Source organism: Dendropsophus ebraccatus, chromosome 10 (genome assembly GCF_027789765.1).
Source record: "Dendropsophus ebraccatus isolate aDenEbr1 chromosome 10, aDenEbr1.pat, whole genome shotgun sequence".
Lineage (NCBI taxonomy): Eukaryota > Metazoa > Chordata > Amphibia > Anura > Hylidae > Dendropsophus > Dendropsophus ebraccatus.
The window spans coordinates 96,331,434-96,348,660 of NC_091463.1; the positions used below are offsets into that span (position 1 = coordinate 96,331,434).

Sequence of the window (17,227 nt, forward strand, 5' to 3'; positions counted from 1 at the left end):
CCCTGGAGGGGGGCCGCCACGAGTCGAGTCACTCAATATGGCCGCCATTACTGTGAACTATGAAGATACAGGTGGCTGATGTGTAGTACCACCCGGCTGGGCCAGACTCCAGGGGGCAGGTCACCCGATATACAGAGGATCCACAACTTACTAAGAGACTGAGAAACTCTGGCGGCCATATTGGCTGACCTTTTCTAGCTGGGACGGTGACACCGCTGAGCAGAAGGTGATACTATACAGAGGAGGTGACCGCAGGGCTGATATTTACTGCGGCTGTGGGGGGCACACACCTGATGGGGGTGCACACGTGGTCTTATTACCTCATCACTGGATTAGATACACTCTATAGTGGGGTGTATCACAAGGTCATCATCTTACAGGGCAGCTCTAGGCCTGTAGGTTAGATACACTTTACTACAGTCTGTGTTGTTATTTTTACAGGATTGCTCCAGGTCTGTTGGGATGGGTGAGATACACTCTATAGTGGGGTGTATCCACATGTCCTCACTCCTAGGAGGGTATCACATCAATGTACTATATCTGCAGTTTTATGTCTATAATAATTTTTGGATCCGTATCACGAGCCCCGGTCTGACCATGGATCTGATGATGTTAGTGGTGGGAGCGTCAGCTCTGGGGTCCGGCCGGGGCCTGTGATACGGATCGTGTGTATCTGACCTCACACAGGGCCGTAATGTAATGGAAACTACTGGAGGCTACTGGTCATTATACCCCCCCCATAATCCCGGGGGGGGGGGGGGGGTGTAAGGATCTGCTGCAGTGATAATGACAAACAAAAGATGTCACCTGATCTCTGGGGTGTCGTACTCTGATCTGGCTCCTCCCACATGGCACCTGATGCTTGGTTATGTCACCATATGCAGATCTTAGCGGCCCCGGCTGTTTCCTCCTCTCACATCACCTCCTTCAGCCTCTCCTCCTTCATGTTGCAGATGGTAGAGGAAGTTTTCTCCCTGTATTATCAGACGCTGTAAGTTACTGACAGGCTGGCGTTCAGTTCTTCACTATTTATCTGCTTGCTGTCAGTGACTGGAAACATTTATATCCAGAGGCCGAATCTGCCCTAAACCTAGTCATAGAGCTGAGCGTTTGTTACAGTTGTGTCCAGGTGACAGGGATGCAGATTGGTGCTTCTTCACCAATTCATCAAGATGAAGGAGGAGGAGGAGGAGGAGGAGGCCTGTGACCTCTAGATGTAAATGATTGATTCCACTCATTGACAGTGAGCAGGGATCATCCTGGGGGGCCTTGGGGGATTTCTGTTATAAGCTCCTCCCCCTGTGTAGGATATAAACCAGCGCTTCTCACACTTTTTCTACTGGAGCCTCCCAGACTGACCAAGAGGCCAGGGCCTCACTAGACTGACCAAGAGGAGGCCGGGCCTCGCCAGACTCACCAAGTGGAGGCCGGGCCTCGCCAGACTGACCAAGAGGAGGCCAGGGCCTCACCAGACTGACCAAGAGGAGGCTGGGTCTCAACAGACCGACAAAGAGGAGGCCGGGCCTCGCCAGACTCACCAAGAGAAGGCCAGGGCCTCACCAGACTGACCAAGAGGAGGCCAGGGCCTCACCAGACTGACCAAGAGAAGGCCAGGGCCTCACCAGACTGACCAAGAGGAGGCCAGGGCCTCACCAGACTGACCAAGTGGAGGCCGGGCCTCGCCAGACTGACCAAGTGGAGGCCGGGCCTCGCCAGACTCACCAAGAGGAGGCCAGGGCCTCGCCAGACTCACCAAGTGGAGGCCTCGGCCTCACCAGACTGACCAAGTGGAGGCCGGGGCCTCACTAGACTGACCAAGAGGAGGCTTGGCCTCGCCAGACTGGCCAGGGGGAGGCTGGGACACTGCCAGACTGACCAATAGGAGGCTGAGGCCTCGCCACATGACCAAGAGGAGGCCGGGGTCTCACCAGACAGACCAAAAGGAGGGCAAGGCCTCACCAACTGTGGTGGGAATCTATACAAAAATAAAAACACTCTCTCAGTCTACCAATCCTGAACCCTGTATAACATTAAATGGGTACTCAAGTGCAATTTTTCTTTTAAACTGGTGTATAAAGTTATATAGATTTGTAATTTACTTCTATTTAAAAAAAAATCCAGTGCTTATCAGTTGCTGTATGTCCTGCAGGAAGTGGTCTATTCTCTAGTCTGATACAGTGCTCTCTGCTGCCAACTCTGTCCATGTCAGGAACTGTCCAGAGCAGGAGAGGTTTTCTATGGGGATTTGCTGCTGCTCTGGACAGTTCCTGACATGGACAGAGGTGGCAGCAGAGAGCACTGTATCAGACTAGAGAGAATACACCACTTCCTGCAGGGCATACAGCAGCTGATAAGTACTGATTTTTTTTTTTTTTAAATGTCAGGAACTGTCCAGAGCAGTAGCAAATCCCCATAGAAAAACCTCTCCTGCTCTGGACAGTTCCTGACATGGACAGAAGTGGCAGCAGAGAGCACTGTGTCAGACTGGAGAGAATACACCACTAGGGGGCGCCTTACAGTTTGAGAGCATCAATATAAAGTGAAGTGAAGTCCTGAACCTTATATCCAGACAGGAGGAGGGGCAAATAACTGACTGCCCCTTATATCACACAGGAGGAGGGGCTAATAACCGACTCCCCCTTATATCATACAGGAGTAGGGGCTAATAACTAACTGCCCCTTATATCACACAGGAGTAAGGGCTAATAACTGACTGCCCCTTATATCACTCAGGAGGAGGGGCTAATAACTGACTTCCCTTTATATCACACAGGAGGAGGGGCTAATAACTGACTCCCCCTTATATCATACACAGGAGGCAGGGCTAATAACTGACTCCCCCTTATATCATACACAGGAGGCAGGGCTAATAACTGACTCCCCCTTATATCATACACAGGAGGCAAGGCTAATAACTGACTCCCCCTTATATCATACACAGGAGGCAAGGCTAATAACTTGTTTCCTTATATCATACACAGGAGGAGGTGCTAAAAACTGACTCATACCTGAGAGGAGGAGCTAATAACTGACTCATTATACATGGGAGGAGGAGCTAATAACTGACTCCCCTTTATATCACACAGGAGGAGGGGCATATAACTGACTCCCCCTTATATCATACACAGGAGGAGGGGCTAATAACTGACTCCCCTTTATATCACACAGGAGGAGGGGCATATAACTGACTCCCCCTTATATCATACACAGGAGGCAGGGCTAATAACTGACTTCCCTTTATATCATACACAGGAGGCAGGGCTAATAACTGACTTCCCTTTATATCATACACAGGAAGAGGCACTAAAAACTGACTCATACCTGAGAGGAGGAGCTAATAACTGACTCATTATAAATGGGAGGAGGGGCTAATAACTGACTCATACATGGGAGGAGGGGCTAATAACTGACTCTATACACAGGAGGAGGGGCTAATAACTAATTATACATGGAAGGAGGGGCTAAATAACTGACATAACTTTATTGAATAATGTCTTAGCCCCTCCTCTTGGAAGAGTCGGTTATTTACAGGGCGGTATTCCCAGCTGCTGCTGCCCCCGGCACTACACCTAAGGACGCTCCACCAGGATTTTCTAGTTTCTGAACATCATATTGATATCTGATCAGTCTTAGGCCGCGTTCCCACATTTACTGTACGTCACCACATGCAGCAGATGCCAGACCCTCCTGCGGTAACCAATAGGTGTGTGGCCAATAATCCCGGTAACAGCACATGATACTGGGGGAGAGATGGGAGCCTGGTTTCTGCCACATGGATTTCTCTACATGGAGAAACTTTATCTGAATCACGATTTTTATGGTTTTTGCTTAAAACATAAACAAATTTCCACATTGAATCAATGATTAGAGCCGTCTGCGTATTGTCTGATGGAATTCTCACCACAGGATGGGTAGATTGGTAGGTAACAGCTCCAGGCGTCAAATTTACCACTGCCAAACCAGGCCTGATACCACCATACTGTGACTGGATAACACTGCCATACCAGACCTGACCAATACCGCCATACTGTGACTGGATAACACCGCCACACCAGACCTGACCAATACCGCCATACTGTGACTGGATAACACCGCCACACCAGACCTGACCAATACCGCCATACTGTGACTGGATAACACTGCCATACCAGACCTGACCAATACCGCCATACTGTGACTGGATAACACTGTCATACCAGACCTGACCAATACCGCCATACTGTGACTGGATAACACTGTCATACCAGACCTGACCAATACCGACATACTGTGACTGGATAACACCGCTATACAAGACCTGACCAATACCGCCATACTGTGACTGGATAACACCGCCACACCAGACCTGACCAATACCGCCATACTGTGACTGGATAACACTGCCACACCAGACCTGATACCACCATACTGTGACTGGATAACACCGCCACACCAGACCTGACCAATACCGCCATACTGTGACTGGATAACACTGCCATACCAGACCTGATACCACCATACTGTGACTGGATAACACCGCCACACCAGACCTGACCAATACCGCCATACTGTGACTGGATAACACCACCATACCAGACCTGACCAATACCACCATACTGTGACTGGATAACACCGCCACACCAGACCTGACCAATACCGCCATACTGTGACTGGATAACACTGCCATACCAGACCTGACCAATACCACCATACTGTGACTGGAAAACACCGCTATACCAAACCTGACCAATACTGCCATACTGTGACTGGATAACACCGCCACACCAGACCTGACCAATACCGCCATACTGTGACTAAATAAAACTGTAATACCAGTCCTGATGCCGCCATACTGTGACTGGATAACACTGTCTAGTGGTAAATAGGACCCTGGTTATTAACCCATCCTCCTCCGGGGTACACTATAAGGCGATGTTATTAACCCCTCCTCCTGTGTATAAGGAGTCAGTTATGAGCCCTTCCCCGGGTAAATGGAGGGGTCACTTACACACTATAGGGCGATGTTATTAGCCCCCACCTCCCCCATTATAAAGTATACTTTTCGTGTTAGCTCCTCCCCCTTTGGTCCCCTACGCCGCAGGTAACCCCGCCTCCTCCTCTCAGGTGTCAGCTGTACCTGTTACCACACAACCAATATGCCGGCTGCTGTTACCTAGCGACAGCAAGCGCCCGAGCAGCCAATCAGTGAGCGTGATGTTTAGGATGAGCTGTCAGTACGAGACCTCGCCCCTCGCTTCTCATTGGTCGCTGCTGCAGTGATTTGTTTAGAGAGGTTGTATTGTGATTGGGTTACACAGTCCGCGAGTATCCGCCCCCGTGGCTGTATGACCAGGTGTGCCTGCGGCGGCTGTGTGCTGACTCCGCCCCGTGCCGCTGATTGGCCGTGTGAGAAGACGCTGGCTTCCGATTGGCTGTTCTCGCTGTAGTCATGCTCTTCTTCGATGTGTGCCCGCCGCGCTGCCCGCATCTACCGGAGCCCCGGGGCCCCCTCCAGCAGCGCTTGGAGTCCGAAGCTTCGCTCTCTGCTGGTGCTGGGGCTGGGGGTGCTCATCGGTGCCAGCATATTACTGTGGGAGAACTGGGGCGACACCGAGACGCCCTATAGAAAAGAGAATGAGGGAGACGCCCGCGGAGGACAACAGGTGATGGGAGGGGCCACAGGGAGGAACGGGTGAATACTGGTTACCTGAGGGGTGGAAGGGTACACAGGGGGTAAGCTGAGCGGTGACGGGTCCACGCGGAGAGACCGGAGGGGTGACGGGTCCACGCAGAGAGACCGGAGGGGTGACGGGTCCATGCGGAGAGACCGGAGGGGTGACGGGTCCATGCGGAGAGACCGGAGGGGTGACGGGTCCACGCGGAGAGACCGGAGGGGTGACGGGTCCACGCGGAGAGACCGGAGGGGTGACGGGTCCACGCGGAGAGACCGGAGTGGTGACGGGTCCACGCGGAGAGACCGGAGGGGTGACGGGTCCACGCGGAGAGACCGGAGGGGCGACTGGTCCATGCGGAGAGACCGGAGGGGCGACGGGTCCATGCGGAGAGACCGTAGGGGCGACGGGTCCATGCGGAGAGACCGTAGGGGCGACGGGTCCAGGCGGAGAGACCGGAGGGGTGATGGGCCCGCGCAGAGAGACCGGAGGGGTGACGGGTCCATGCGGAGAGATCGGAGGGGTGACGGGTCCACGCGGAGAGACCGGAGGGGCGACGGGTCCAGGCGGAGAGACCATAGGGGTGATGGGTCCAGGCGGAGAGACCGGAGGGGTGACGGGTCCAGGCGGAGAGACCGGAGGGGTGACGGGCCCGCGCAGAGAGACCGGAGGGGCGACGGGTCCAGGCGGAGAGACCGGAGGGGCGACGGGTCCATGCGGAGAGACCGGAGGGGCGACGGGTCCATGCGGAGAGACCGTAGGGGCGACGGGTCCAGGCGGAGAGACCGGAGGGGTGACGGGTCCACCCGGAGAGACCGGAGGGGTGACGGGTCCACGCGGAGAGATCGGAGGGGTGACGGGTCCAGGCGGAGAGACCGGAGGGGTGATGGGCCCGCGCAGAGAGACCGGAGGGGTGACGGGTCCAGGCGGTGAGACCGGAGGGGTGAAGGGTCCATGCGGAGAGATCGGAGGGGTGACGGGTCCAGGCGGAGAGACCGGAGGGGTGACGGGTCCAGGCGGTGAGACCGGAGGGGTGACGGGTCCAGGCGGAGAGACCGTAGGGGTGACGGGTCCATGCGGAGAGACCGTAGGGGTGACGGGTCCATGCGGAGAGACCGTAGGGGTGACGGGTCCATGCGGAGAGACCGTAGGGGTGACGGGTCCATGCGGAGAGACCGTAGGGGTGACGGGTCCATGCGGAGAGACCGTAGGGGTGACGGGTCCATGCGGAGAGACCGTAGGGGTGACGGGTCCATGCGGAGAGACCGTAGGGGTGACGGGTCCAGGCGGAGAGACCGTAGGGGTGACGGGTCCACGCGGAGAGACCGTAGGGGCGACTGGTCCAGGCGGAGAGGCGGAAGGGGTGACGGGTCCACGCGGAGAGACCGGAGGGGTGACAGGTCCACAGGGCAGGGTTGCTGGATTTGTAATTACTTTTGTGGTCACTTCTCTTTCCTCAGATCAGCCCTCGCCCTTTGTCGTCCTCTCGGGTGAAGGATCTGGTGGCAGCCATCAGTGTGGGGCGGATGTGGTCGTCGTTCTTACGGCCGATGCTGATTGAGCGATATCCTGGGACCCCTGGAAGCCACCAAGTGAGAGAGGTGAGACAAGCAGGACAGTAGTCATTTGACGGTTGTGTGAGGGCGCAGTCGGTGTGACGGCTGTGTGAGGGCGCAGTTTGTGTGACGGCCGTGTGGGGGCGCAGTCCGTGTGGGGGCGAAGTCCGTGTGACGGCCGTGTGGGGGCGCAGTTCGTGTGACGGCCGTGTGGGGGCGCAGTCCATGTGACGGCCGTGTGAGGGCGCAGTCCGTGTGACGTCTGTGTGGGGGCGCAGTCCGTGTGACGGCCGTGTGAGGGCGCAGTCCGTGTGACAGCTGTGTGGGGGCGCAGTCCGTGTGAGGGCGCAGTCTGTGTGACGGTTGTGTGAGGGGCAGTCCTTGTGATAGTGCAGTCGATGTGAGGGCTGTGTGAGGGCGCAGTCGGTGTGGCGGCTGTGTGAGGCGCAGTCCGTGTGACGGCCGTGTGAGGGCGCAGTCTGTGTGACGGTTGTGTGAGGGGCAGTCCTTGTGATAGTGCAGTCGGTGTGGCGGCTGTGTGAGGGCGCAGTCGGTGTGGCGGCTGTGTGAGGGTGCAGTCCGTGTGACGGTTGTGTGAGGGTGCAGTCCGTGTGACGGTTGTGTGAGGGTGCAGTCCGTGTGACGGTTGTGTGAGGGTGCAGTCCGTGTGACGGTTGTGTGAGGGTGCAGTCCGTGTGACGGTTGTGTGAGGGTGCAGTCCGTGTGACGGTTGTGCGAGGGTGCAGTCTGTGTGACGGTTGTGCGAGGGTGCAGTCTGTGTGACGGTTGTGCGAGGGTGCAGTCTGTGTGACGGTTGTGTGAGGGTGCAGTCTGTGTGACGGTTGTGTGAGGGTGCAGTCTGTGTGACGGTTGTGTGAGGGTGCAGTCTGTGTGACGGTTGTGTGAGGGTGCAGTCTGTGTGACGGTTGTGTGAGGGTGCAGTCCGTGTGACGGTTGTGTGAGGGTGCAGTCCGTGTGACGGTTGTGTGAGGGTGCAGTCCGTGTGACGGTTGTGTGAGGGTGCAGTCCGTGTGACGGTTGTGTGAGGGTGCAGTCCGTGTGACGGTTGTGTGAGGGCGCAGTCTGTGTGACGGTTGTGTGAGGGTGCAGTACTTGGTCAGCGACCACCCTCCTGTTTTCTCCCCCCTCAGCTCATTTCTGGTCACCTGCGCTCGTTGGCCGCTGGGTGGACGGTAGAGTTTGACCTTTTTGATGCGCGGACCCCCCGGGGCTCCCTGCCGTTCGGGAGTGTTATTGCCACCCTGGACCCTGGGGCTCCGCGCCGGCTGGTGCTCGCCTGTCATCTGGACTCCAAATGGTTTCCTCGGGATGTGAGGGAGCGGCCGTTTGTTGGGGCCACTGACTCGGCGGTTCCCTGCTCTCTGATCCTGGAGGTGGTCACCGCACTGGACGCCCAGCTGCGACAGCTGAAGGACAAGGTGAGTGCCACACCACCATCATCCTCCACAATACTCCGCAACCTATCATATACATATATACCTGGGTCCTGTCAGCTGTATACATAGGCTGCGGTGTATACTATAAGCCTCAGCTCAGTGTGTTTCCCACTCTCCTCAGGGATCCCCCCTCACATTACAGCTGTTCTTCCTGGACGGGGAGGAGGCATTTGGTGACTGGACGGAGACGGATTCACTGTATGGGGCCCGGCACTTGGCAGAGCGTCTGCACACTGAGCCAGGACCAGGAGGAGCCGGCAGCAAACTGGACGCCATTGTGAGTCCTTGGATGCTGTCACACTGGTCCCATTATAAACCACCAGTGTGACTAGTCTCTAGTTGTCTACAGACATCATGGGGTCAGCAGTGTAGAAAAGAGGAAGAACTCTGACAGCTGTGTTTTTTGGATTCATTCCTGCGCAGTGATTCTGTACATATCACAGAGCATGCCCACTGCACTCTCCTATAGAAGATGATGACAGCTCAGTTCTTCTCTGCATATGTTACAGAGCGTGCTCACTACACTTTCCATAAAAGATAACAGCTCAGTTCTCCTCTCTGCACGTGTCACAGAGCATGTGAAGTAAACTTTCCCATAAATCATGACAGCTCAGGTTCTTTTCCTCTGAACACAGGTCACAGAGAATGCTCACTACATTATCCCATAGAAGATGACAACTCAGGTTCTCCCCTTCCTGTACAGGTCAGAGCATGCTCACTATACACTCCCATAGAAGATGACAGCTCAGCTCCTGCCCTCCCTGTACAGGTCACAGAGCATATACACTCCAATAAAAGATGACAGCTCAGCTTCTCCCTGTTCAGGTCACAGCGTGCTTACTATACGCTCCTATAGAAAATCACAGCTCAGCTACTCTCCTCCCTGTACAGGTCACAGAGCGTGCTTACTATACACTTTCATAGAACAGGACAGCTCAGCTCCTGCCCTCCCTGTACAGGTCACAGAGCATGCTCACTAATCTCTCCCATAGAAGATGACAGCTGCTCCCCTCCCTGTACAGGCAGATAGATAGCTATAAGCTGATGCATTTACCCTCCTCTCTGTGCTTCTCCTCCAGGATCTCTTTGTTCTTCTGGATCTGCTCGGGGCTCCGGATCCGCTGATCCTTAGCCACTTCTCAGAGACTCGTGGCCACTTCATGAGGCTCTTCAGTATTGGTGAGTCCTGAACTCCTGGGATTTGTTGTTCCTTGTTGTTCTGTCTCATGGTTTCTTCTCTTTCTTGCCCGTAGAGAAGCGTCTTCATGGCCTCGGCCTCCTGGACGCTCACCCCGTGGACGCTCCTTACTTCAGACCGGACTTGTATTTTGGGCCTGTGGAGGACGATCACGTTCCGTTCCTGCGGCGAGGTCTGTGCTTCTCCTGCGTTCTCCATACTAGTGGTCTCTGCCTCTGCCGCTCATGGTCTTTTCTCTATCACACAGGTGTGCCCGTGCTTCATGTCATCGCCACACCATTCCCGTCCGTCTGGCACACTCATGATGACACTGAAGAGAATCTTCACCGACCAACCATCACCAACCTGTGCCGGATCTTTGTTGCCTTCCTGGCCGAGACCCTCGCTCTGTGAGGCGGCTTATCCCATGACCCTGGCCTCTGTCTAGTGATACAATTACAACTCTGCATCTTCGGAGCTGAAATCTCCCAGCATGCTCTGCTGGTTCATTGCCCTCAGGAAGCTTCTCTTGATTCTTGGAGCTGTATTATAACTATGGTGTCTTCGCTGAGTGAGGAGAGAGACTCTACTAATGTCTGAGACCCTCGGACCTCTGCCTGCCGACACTGGAATACATCACGGGTATATTATATGTGTTATACACTGACCGGTACTTTATTGTAAGAAGGGTCATGTGTGCAATGGACTCACAGAATAAAGACGAGCAATTGTTGTATTATACAGTCACACTGCGCCCCCTGGTGTATTTACTGAGAAGTGACCCACAGAATCAGTAACGTACTGTACTAGTGACCTACATGTACACAGTGATCTCACCAGCAGAATAGTGAGTGCAGCTCTGGAGTATAATACAGATGTGGACAGTGACTGCTGTATATGGGAATTCTATATGTTACCTGTATTATAGGGATCAGAAATGTTTTTTGTCACTGTCCTGTATGCCCTCTATATCTCGTACACCTCTTTTATCCCTGTGGAGTAACTATGTTGGGTCTGGGTTACAGTCACAGATGGGCGGCCCCCAATACCACAGCAGTGTTATGATACTGTGTAATGTCTGGGGGTACAGGTTGGATATTGGGGCCCGGTGTCAGCCTGATGTGCAGTTCACTTGTACACAAGACAAATCATAAGATGGACACTCTGTATTTATTCCAGTTACAAGCAGGGGGCGCCCCAGGATATTAACCCTTCAGCATTAAGCCTGGAAGCGGGGCCAGGTCTTCACAGTGTTGTAGAAGGTGTTTCCGGGGCAGTCGGTGGCAGTGACGTTACGATGTCCCTTCAGGATATAGGCAGACTTGATGTATCCTTTGGAGACGCCACAGCTGATGAGATTCTTGACAGCATTTATGGCCGCGGTGTTGGGATTTTTGCCTAAGAAATAGACACGTTAGATATGATGTAATATTTGTTATACACGGATGGTGCTGCCCATTGGCATCATCACTATGGACCATATAGAAACGAAGATTTACAATGAGAAACGTACTATTTTTGTCTGTCTCAAAATTTCCAGACAAGGGGCGTGGTTATGATAAATCCCGCCCATTAAAGGTGTTAATTGTCTTATACCATTATGGCCCAAATTTATTAATGAAGAGCCCCTATGATCCAGAATGTAATATGGGTAGGTCCTGCATGTGGTGTGCGCTGACATAGGGAGTGACTACAACCCCCATTATCCTCTGTAATAACCCGCACTTACTGGTGAAGGAGCCAATGACGCTGATGCCAATGGAGTTAGAGTTGTAATTTGGGGCATGAGCTCCCACTGATGTCCATCCTCGGCCCTCGTACGCTTGGCCGTCTTCTCCCACAAGGAAGCTGAAGGGCAAAGCAAGAGAAGTCAGAGTCCTGGCTGATAGCAGAGAGTAGTAGAATGAGACCCCCGCACCCGCCACCTCACTTACCTGTAGCCAATGTCACACCAGCCGTTGCTGTTCATGTGATAGTTCTGGACGTTCTTGGCTTGGGTGATGCAGGTGGATTGGGAGGAACATGCGGTACCTTCAGTATGGTGAACAACCACGTATGTGACTGGGGTGGCCATGGCTGTCCTGCAGGTGGCAGCCCTACCTCCCCACTGAGACTTGGTGAGGATGGTGGGGCAGCCTGCAAGAGAAGATCATCATTATTACCGTCATTTAGCATCAGAACCAAACGCAGGTGCTCTCCATGTCATATGTAGAGATGAGAGCGCAGAGTGCCTGGGAGCGCACCCACCGCAGAGAGAAGGAGAAACTACCGCTGAAAGATGCCATATACAAGATAAATAATGGCCTGATATGGTGCTGCTCCTCATGTACACACAGATTATTCTAAAACAACAGGAATCCTTTACATGCTCAACAAGCTGAGCCAATCCTATTGGCTGCCATCTCAACTGTTTGGAGCCGTGCGGACTTTGCATGTTCTACATATGTTATCAACACATGCTGGGCCTAACAAAAGAAGGATGGAAAGCCTCTACAGCAAAGCTTTAGCTGCCCAGGCATGATGGGAATTGTAGTTCTGCAACAGCTGGAGGGTTGAAGGTTCCCCATCCCTGCTCTACAGCCATGTGGATTCTATAGTCTGTATCCAATGCCTATCAAGTCTCCAATAAGCCTAGGGGCACAGAGCTCACACCACTAAGGCCATTCGAAGTTCATCCTTGTCTATAGCTTAGATATTAGTATAGACTCTTGGTCCTTTCATAACACTTTTATAGGTCTTTACAGACTCTCTAAGGGTCCTATTACACAGGCCGATGGGGGCCCGATAATAACTAAACGAGCGCCGATCTGCTAGATCGGCGCTTGTTTACTGGGCCTATTACACGGCCCGATTATCGTTCAACAAGGGCTGCATGGACATCGTTACCGATGTCCTTGCAGCCCTTGCTTAACTTAATACATCACTTGTCCCACCGGTCTTCTCCCCGGGTCCCGCGCGCTCCAGCTTCAGAGCGGCCTGTCTGAGCTGACCCGCCGCTCAGCCAATCACTGGCCGCGGAGGACCGGGCCAGTGATTGGCTGAGCGGCCTTTCAGCTGAGACAGAAGAGGAGAAGACCGCAAGAGGAGCCTTGCAGCCTGCATTGGTAATGTATATCGTCAGTCGCCAGCTGCGCATCGCTATTACACGTAGCGATGCATGGTCGGCACCCAACAATTATAGGTTCAAACCTATATCAACGATCAGCCGATGATCGTTGTCATCGGCTGATCGATGTATTTATTACACGGAACGATAATCGGCCGAATCACTGGAGGGTCAAAGGTTCCTCATCCCTGCTCTAAGAGATCTTAAAGGGGTACTCCGGGCCAGGGGTTATTTTTGAGGATCGCCGGAAGGGGGTGGAAATTGAAGCCGGAGGTCACTTACCTCCCCCATTTCAGCGTCGGGTCCCGGATCGCGCCGCCCGGTACTCCCGTCCCGCCGCTGCTTCCTGATCAGAGCTGCCCCATGAGATGTGATGTCTCAAGGCAGCTCTGCCAATCAGCGGCTGAGGCAAGGTCCCGCCTCGGCCGCTGAATGGCAGAGCTGCTTTGAGACGTCACGTCTCATGCGGCAGCTCTGACAAGAAGCAGCTGCCGGATGGGAGTACCGGGCGGCGCGATCCGGGACCCGGCGCTGGAACGGGGGAGATAAGTGACCTCCGGCTTCAATTTCCACCCCCTTCCGGCGATCCTCAAAAACACCCCTGGCCCGGAGTACCCCTTTAAGATGAGGCTGTATACGATCAGTTAATATATAAATCACCATTTATGGTCCTTTTACACGGAACGATTGATCATTCGTTTTTGCACGATAACGATCGAATATGAACGGTAATCAGGCCCGCTTCTGCCACGAGGCGGAATGAGCCTTCCGCCTCAGGCGGCAGGGGGGCGGCATTATGTCCCCCCTGCTGTCATTTTTGTTAAGTATCACTTAACAAAAATGATAACCGCCGCTCACCTGTCCCGTCGCCCGCGCTCTCCACATCCCGTCAAGTCCCGCGATGTCACCCGGCAGCTGTCACGGACCTCCAGGCTGTGGTGAGTGCCCGGGGTCGGTGGGGGACGCGCTAGGGTGATTGGGTTGCGCAGGGCCGCCCCACGCGACCCGATCACCCCACTCACTCACCACAGCCTGGAGGTCCGTGACAGCTGCAGGGTGACGTCGCGGGACCTGACGGGATGTGGAGACAGCGGAGCGCGCGGGCCGGCTGCGGCGTGGGACAGGTGAGCCGTTTGTATGCAGGGGAGGCGGGGGGGCTTGCCGGCCATCACTCGGGGCGGCCGCCTGAGGTTTGCCTCAGGCGGCAGAAGCCCCAGAATCGGCCCTGACGGTAATCGTACATGTAAACGCAGCGAATGATCAAACGACGAGCGAGAAATCCTTCATTTTGATCTTTCAACATGTTGTCAAATTATCGTTGGTCGTTCGCAAAAAAATCGCAGATCGTTCCGTGTAAACAGTCTTTCAACAATTTCACCTATGTGTGAGATAGGCTTAAACGATCGCAAAACGATCGCAAAACGATCGCATAGCGAATTTTCCGTACAATGTATCGTTCCGTCTAAACGCTGATCGTTATAAAAAAAAATATTGTTCATTCAAAATCGTTAATCGTGCGATCGGGCGAATTATCGCTCAGTGTGAGTACCATAAGTGTCTTTTCCCTTCATGTTGTGCTGCAAAACAGAAAAGTGAGTGTTTATTTCCCTAAGACACTAAAGCCACCAACTTCAATGGCTTCATTAAACTGTATAAAGCAGGGATAGGGAATCTGAAGCCCTCCAGTTGTTGCAAAACTACAATCCCCATCATGCCTGGAAGTTGAAGCTTCAGCTGTCCGGGCATGATGGGAATTTTAGGTTTGCAATAGCTGGAGGGCTTCAGGTTTCCCACTACTGGTCTAAAGTGTATGGTGGTCTTCCAACCTCACCGCCATATGAGGGCATGGGAGAAATGGATCAGGCATGTTGGACTTCTATTGCCTGTCCACCATTGGAGCTGTCTGGCAGCAGCTTGCCCCTCACTTCATACAGGCCCAATAAATTTTTGGCAAAGACAACGTTAAAGGGGTATTCAACTGAAACATAACTTTTAATATGTTGCTGCCCATAGTGAGACTAAAAATTCCTCCATACTTGTTATTATTTATTCAGTCTCCTTCCCCCAATTCTCAGCTGCTGCTTTCTGCTGAAAACACAAAAATTTGTTTGTGGGCCTTTCTCTCTGTCTCCCCCTCCTTCCCTTCTGAGACGGCTGATGTAAGTTCCTGGCAGGCTTTATCTGCAATTTTGTGGCTTCTTTGTAATGCCGGTAGGGTTAATCTGAGGTCAAGTTGCTGTGATTAACCCTCTTGGCATTACAAAGCAGATACAATGTTGCAGATACAGCCTGCCAGGGACTTGTTAACATCAGCCGTCTCAGAAGGGAGGAGGGGGAGACGGAGGGAATAGCTCACACAGATTTGTCTTCAGCAGAAAGCAGCAGCTGAGAACTGGGGGAAGGAGACTGAATAGATAATAACAAGTATGGAAGGAATTGTTAGTCTGACCATAGGCAGCACCATATCAAAAGTTATGTTTGAGTGGAATACCCCTTTAGGCTGTGTTCACACTACGTAAAAACATGGGCGTATTTCATAACAATGTCTGTATTTGCGCAAACAACCGCCGTTGTTTACGCAAATACGGCCGTTATTATGAAATACGGACGTTTTTTTTTTTTATGTAGTGTGAACACGGCCTTTTAATGTGTATGGGGAGGTTAAGAGAGCTAGCTGTCAGCCGAATAACTTTATGGTTTGTACTATATGTGTGAGGGAGCAGCTGTCCTCTTCTGGTCATGTCCTCCCCATCTGCTACATGGAAACTATCATTGTGCCTCAGTGGCAGAATTCATGTTTTAAGGGGTTGTCCAGTGAAAATCTTTTTCTTTCAAGTCAACTGATATCAGAAAGTTATATAGATTTGTAATTTACTTCTATTAAAAAATCTTACGTTTTCCCATACTTATTAGCTACTGTATGTCCTACAGGAAATGTTGTTTTATTTTCAGTCTGACACAGCGCTCTCTGCTGACATCTCTGGCCGAGACTCTGTCTTGGTTTTCTATGAATCCCCATAGAAAACCTCTCCTGCTCTGGACAGTTCCTGTCTCGGCCAGAGATGTCAGCAGAGAGCACTGTGTCAGACTGAAAATAAAACATTTTTCTGCATGACATACAGCAGCTCATAAGTATAGGAAGACTTGAGATTTTTTAATAGACGTAAATGACAAATCTATATAACTTTCTGACACCAGTTGATTTGAAAGAAAAAGATTTTTACTGGACAATCCCTTTAAATACACTTACAATACAAGTCTATGGGACTTCAGATAATCTACATAGAACTTGTTTAAGCCTTCTGCCACAGAGGCAAAATTATAGTTACCCTTTAATCACTTCAAAATAAAAGGTGAAGATTCCCTTTAAAGTCTTAGATATGTGATGAAACTACATGACAGCTACTGATACTGAGATACTCTCATGCTCCCCAATGTCCTGTCCACACTGTGTCTCCTAGTGATCCTGACTGTTCAGTTGTGGATAGTAGGCTGCATTCATGTGTTCTGTCCGTGAAACATGGACGGTGAATTCCTGTCCTGGACTGTTTCCCTACAGGGCATGAACATCAAGCCAGGGGCGGTTACTGTGAACTAAGAGTCCAGTTCATATATGTGATCTACACAATTTACATCTCACTCCCATCAGCAGATCCTCTACTTACCTTGGGTGACTGCGCAGAGAGCAGCAAGGAGAGCGACAAGACGCAGCATGGCTGGATACACCTGGAGAGAAGCGCAGGGATCAGGGTCAGGGGGGTCCTGGCCTGGTTGGCACTCAAGCTCCGGATTGTGCCACTTACCTTTGACTGGATGTGTCTGAGCTCTGTCTGCATCCCTCCTCTATTTATTCCCCTGGGGAACGGGTCACAGGGGACGTGAGAACCGCTGATGTACGACCAGGCTTCTGTTATGTAATAGGGAACTAGTGTTATTATCAAAGCAAATGGAGGGGGATATGGAACGTCACAAACTCAGGGCCACCCCACAGTGTGTGCACCCCAAGGCCACCCCACATGTGTGTGCACCCCATGTGTACTGACAATCCAGACTTTACATAACATATTAAGATGCAGAACATTGCAGCTTCGGCAGCAGAGCATCTCTGCACTCCGCACTAGCCCTCTGCACCTGGCTCCACGGCCCTGAGTCTCCGATAAGCAGCGGCAGAAATAGCCGTCTCTTTACTTTTGTTGGTGTTGTTTGTGCTAAAGTCTCGGAAGGGTGATCGGAAGATTCGACGTCACTTTGAATCACAAGCTGCTAACTGCATAATGGGG

General features: G+C 52.5%; 3 protein-coding genes across 4 annotated transcripts in view; 1 reads left to right on the top strand and 2 right to left on the bottom strand.

The window, feature by feature from the left end:
* The window catches only part of EML2 (EMAP like 2), a 102,431-nt gene extending 101,457 nt beyond the window's left edge, over window positions 1-974 (bottom strand). For both annotated transcript variants that reach the window (XM_069985571.1, XM_069985570.1), the window contains exon 1: window positions 808-974. The gene's annotated coding sequence lies outside the window, so the exon portion shown is untranslated. The remainder of the gene's footprint in view (window positions 1-807) is intronic.
* Window positions 975-5,305: 4,331 nt separating this feature from the next.
* QPCTL (glutaminyl-peptide cyclotransferase like) lies at window positions 5,306-10,588 on the top strand. The gene is made up of 7 exons (XM_069985585.1): window positions 5,306-5,642; window positions 7,112-7,252; window positions 8,359-8,646; window positions 8,786-8,941; window positions 9,744-9,843; window positions 9,918-10,034; window positions 10,110-10,588. Exons 1-7 carry the CDS (start codon window positions 5,442-5,444, stop codon window positions 10,253-10,255), a joined length of 1,149 nt encoding a protein of 382 aa, XP_069841686.1. The 5' UTR covers window positions 5,306-5,441; the 3' UTR covers window positions 10,256-10,588.
* A 404-nt stretch (window positions 10,589-10,992) lies between these two features.
* On the bottom strand, window positions 10,993-16,854 carry LOC138802365 (peptidoglycan-recognition protein SC2-like). The gene is made up of 5 exons (XM_069985586.1): window positions 16,751-16,854; window positions 16,613-16,673; window positions 11,776-11,977; window positions 11,571-11,689; window positions 10,993-11,239 (listed from the first exon to the last, which is right to left on the bottom strand). Exons 1-5 carry the CDS (start codon window positions 16,781-16,783, stop codon window positions 11,061-11,063), a joined length of 594 nt encoding a protein of 197 aa, XP_069841687.1. The 5' UTR covers window positions 16,784-16,854; the 3' UTR covers window positions 10,993-11,060.
* Window positions 16,855-17,227: the final 373 nt, after the last annotated feature.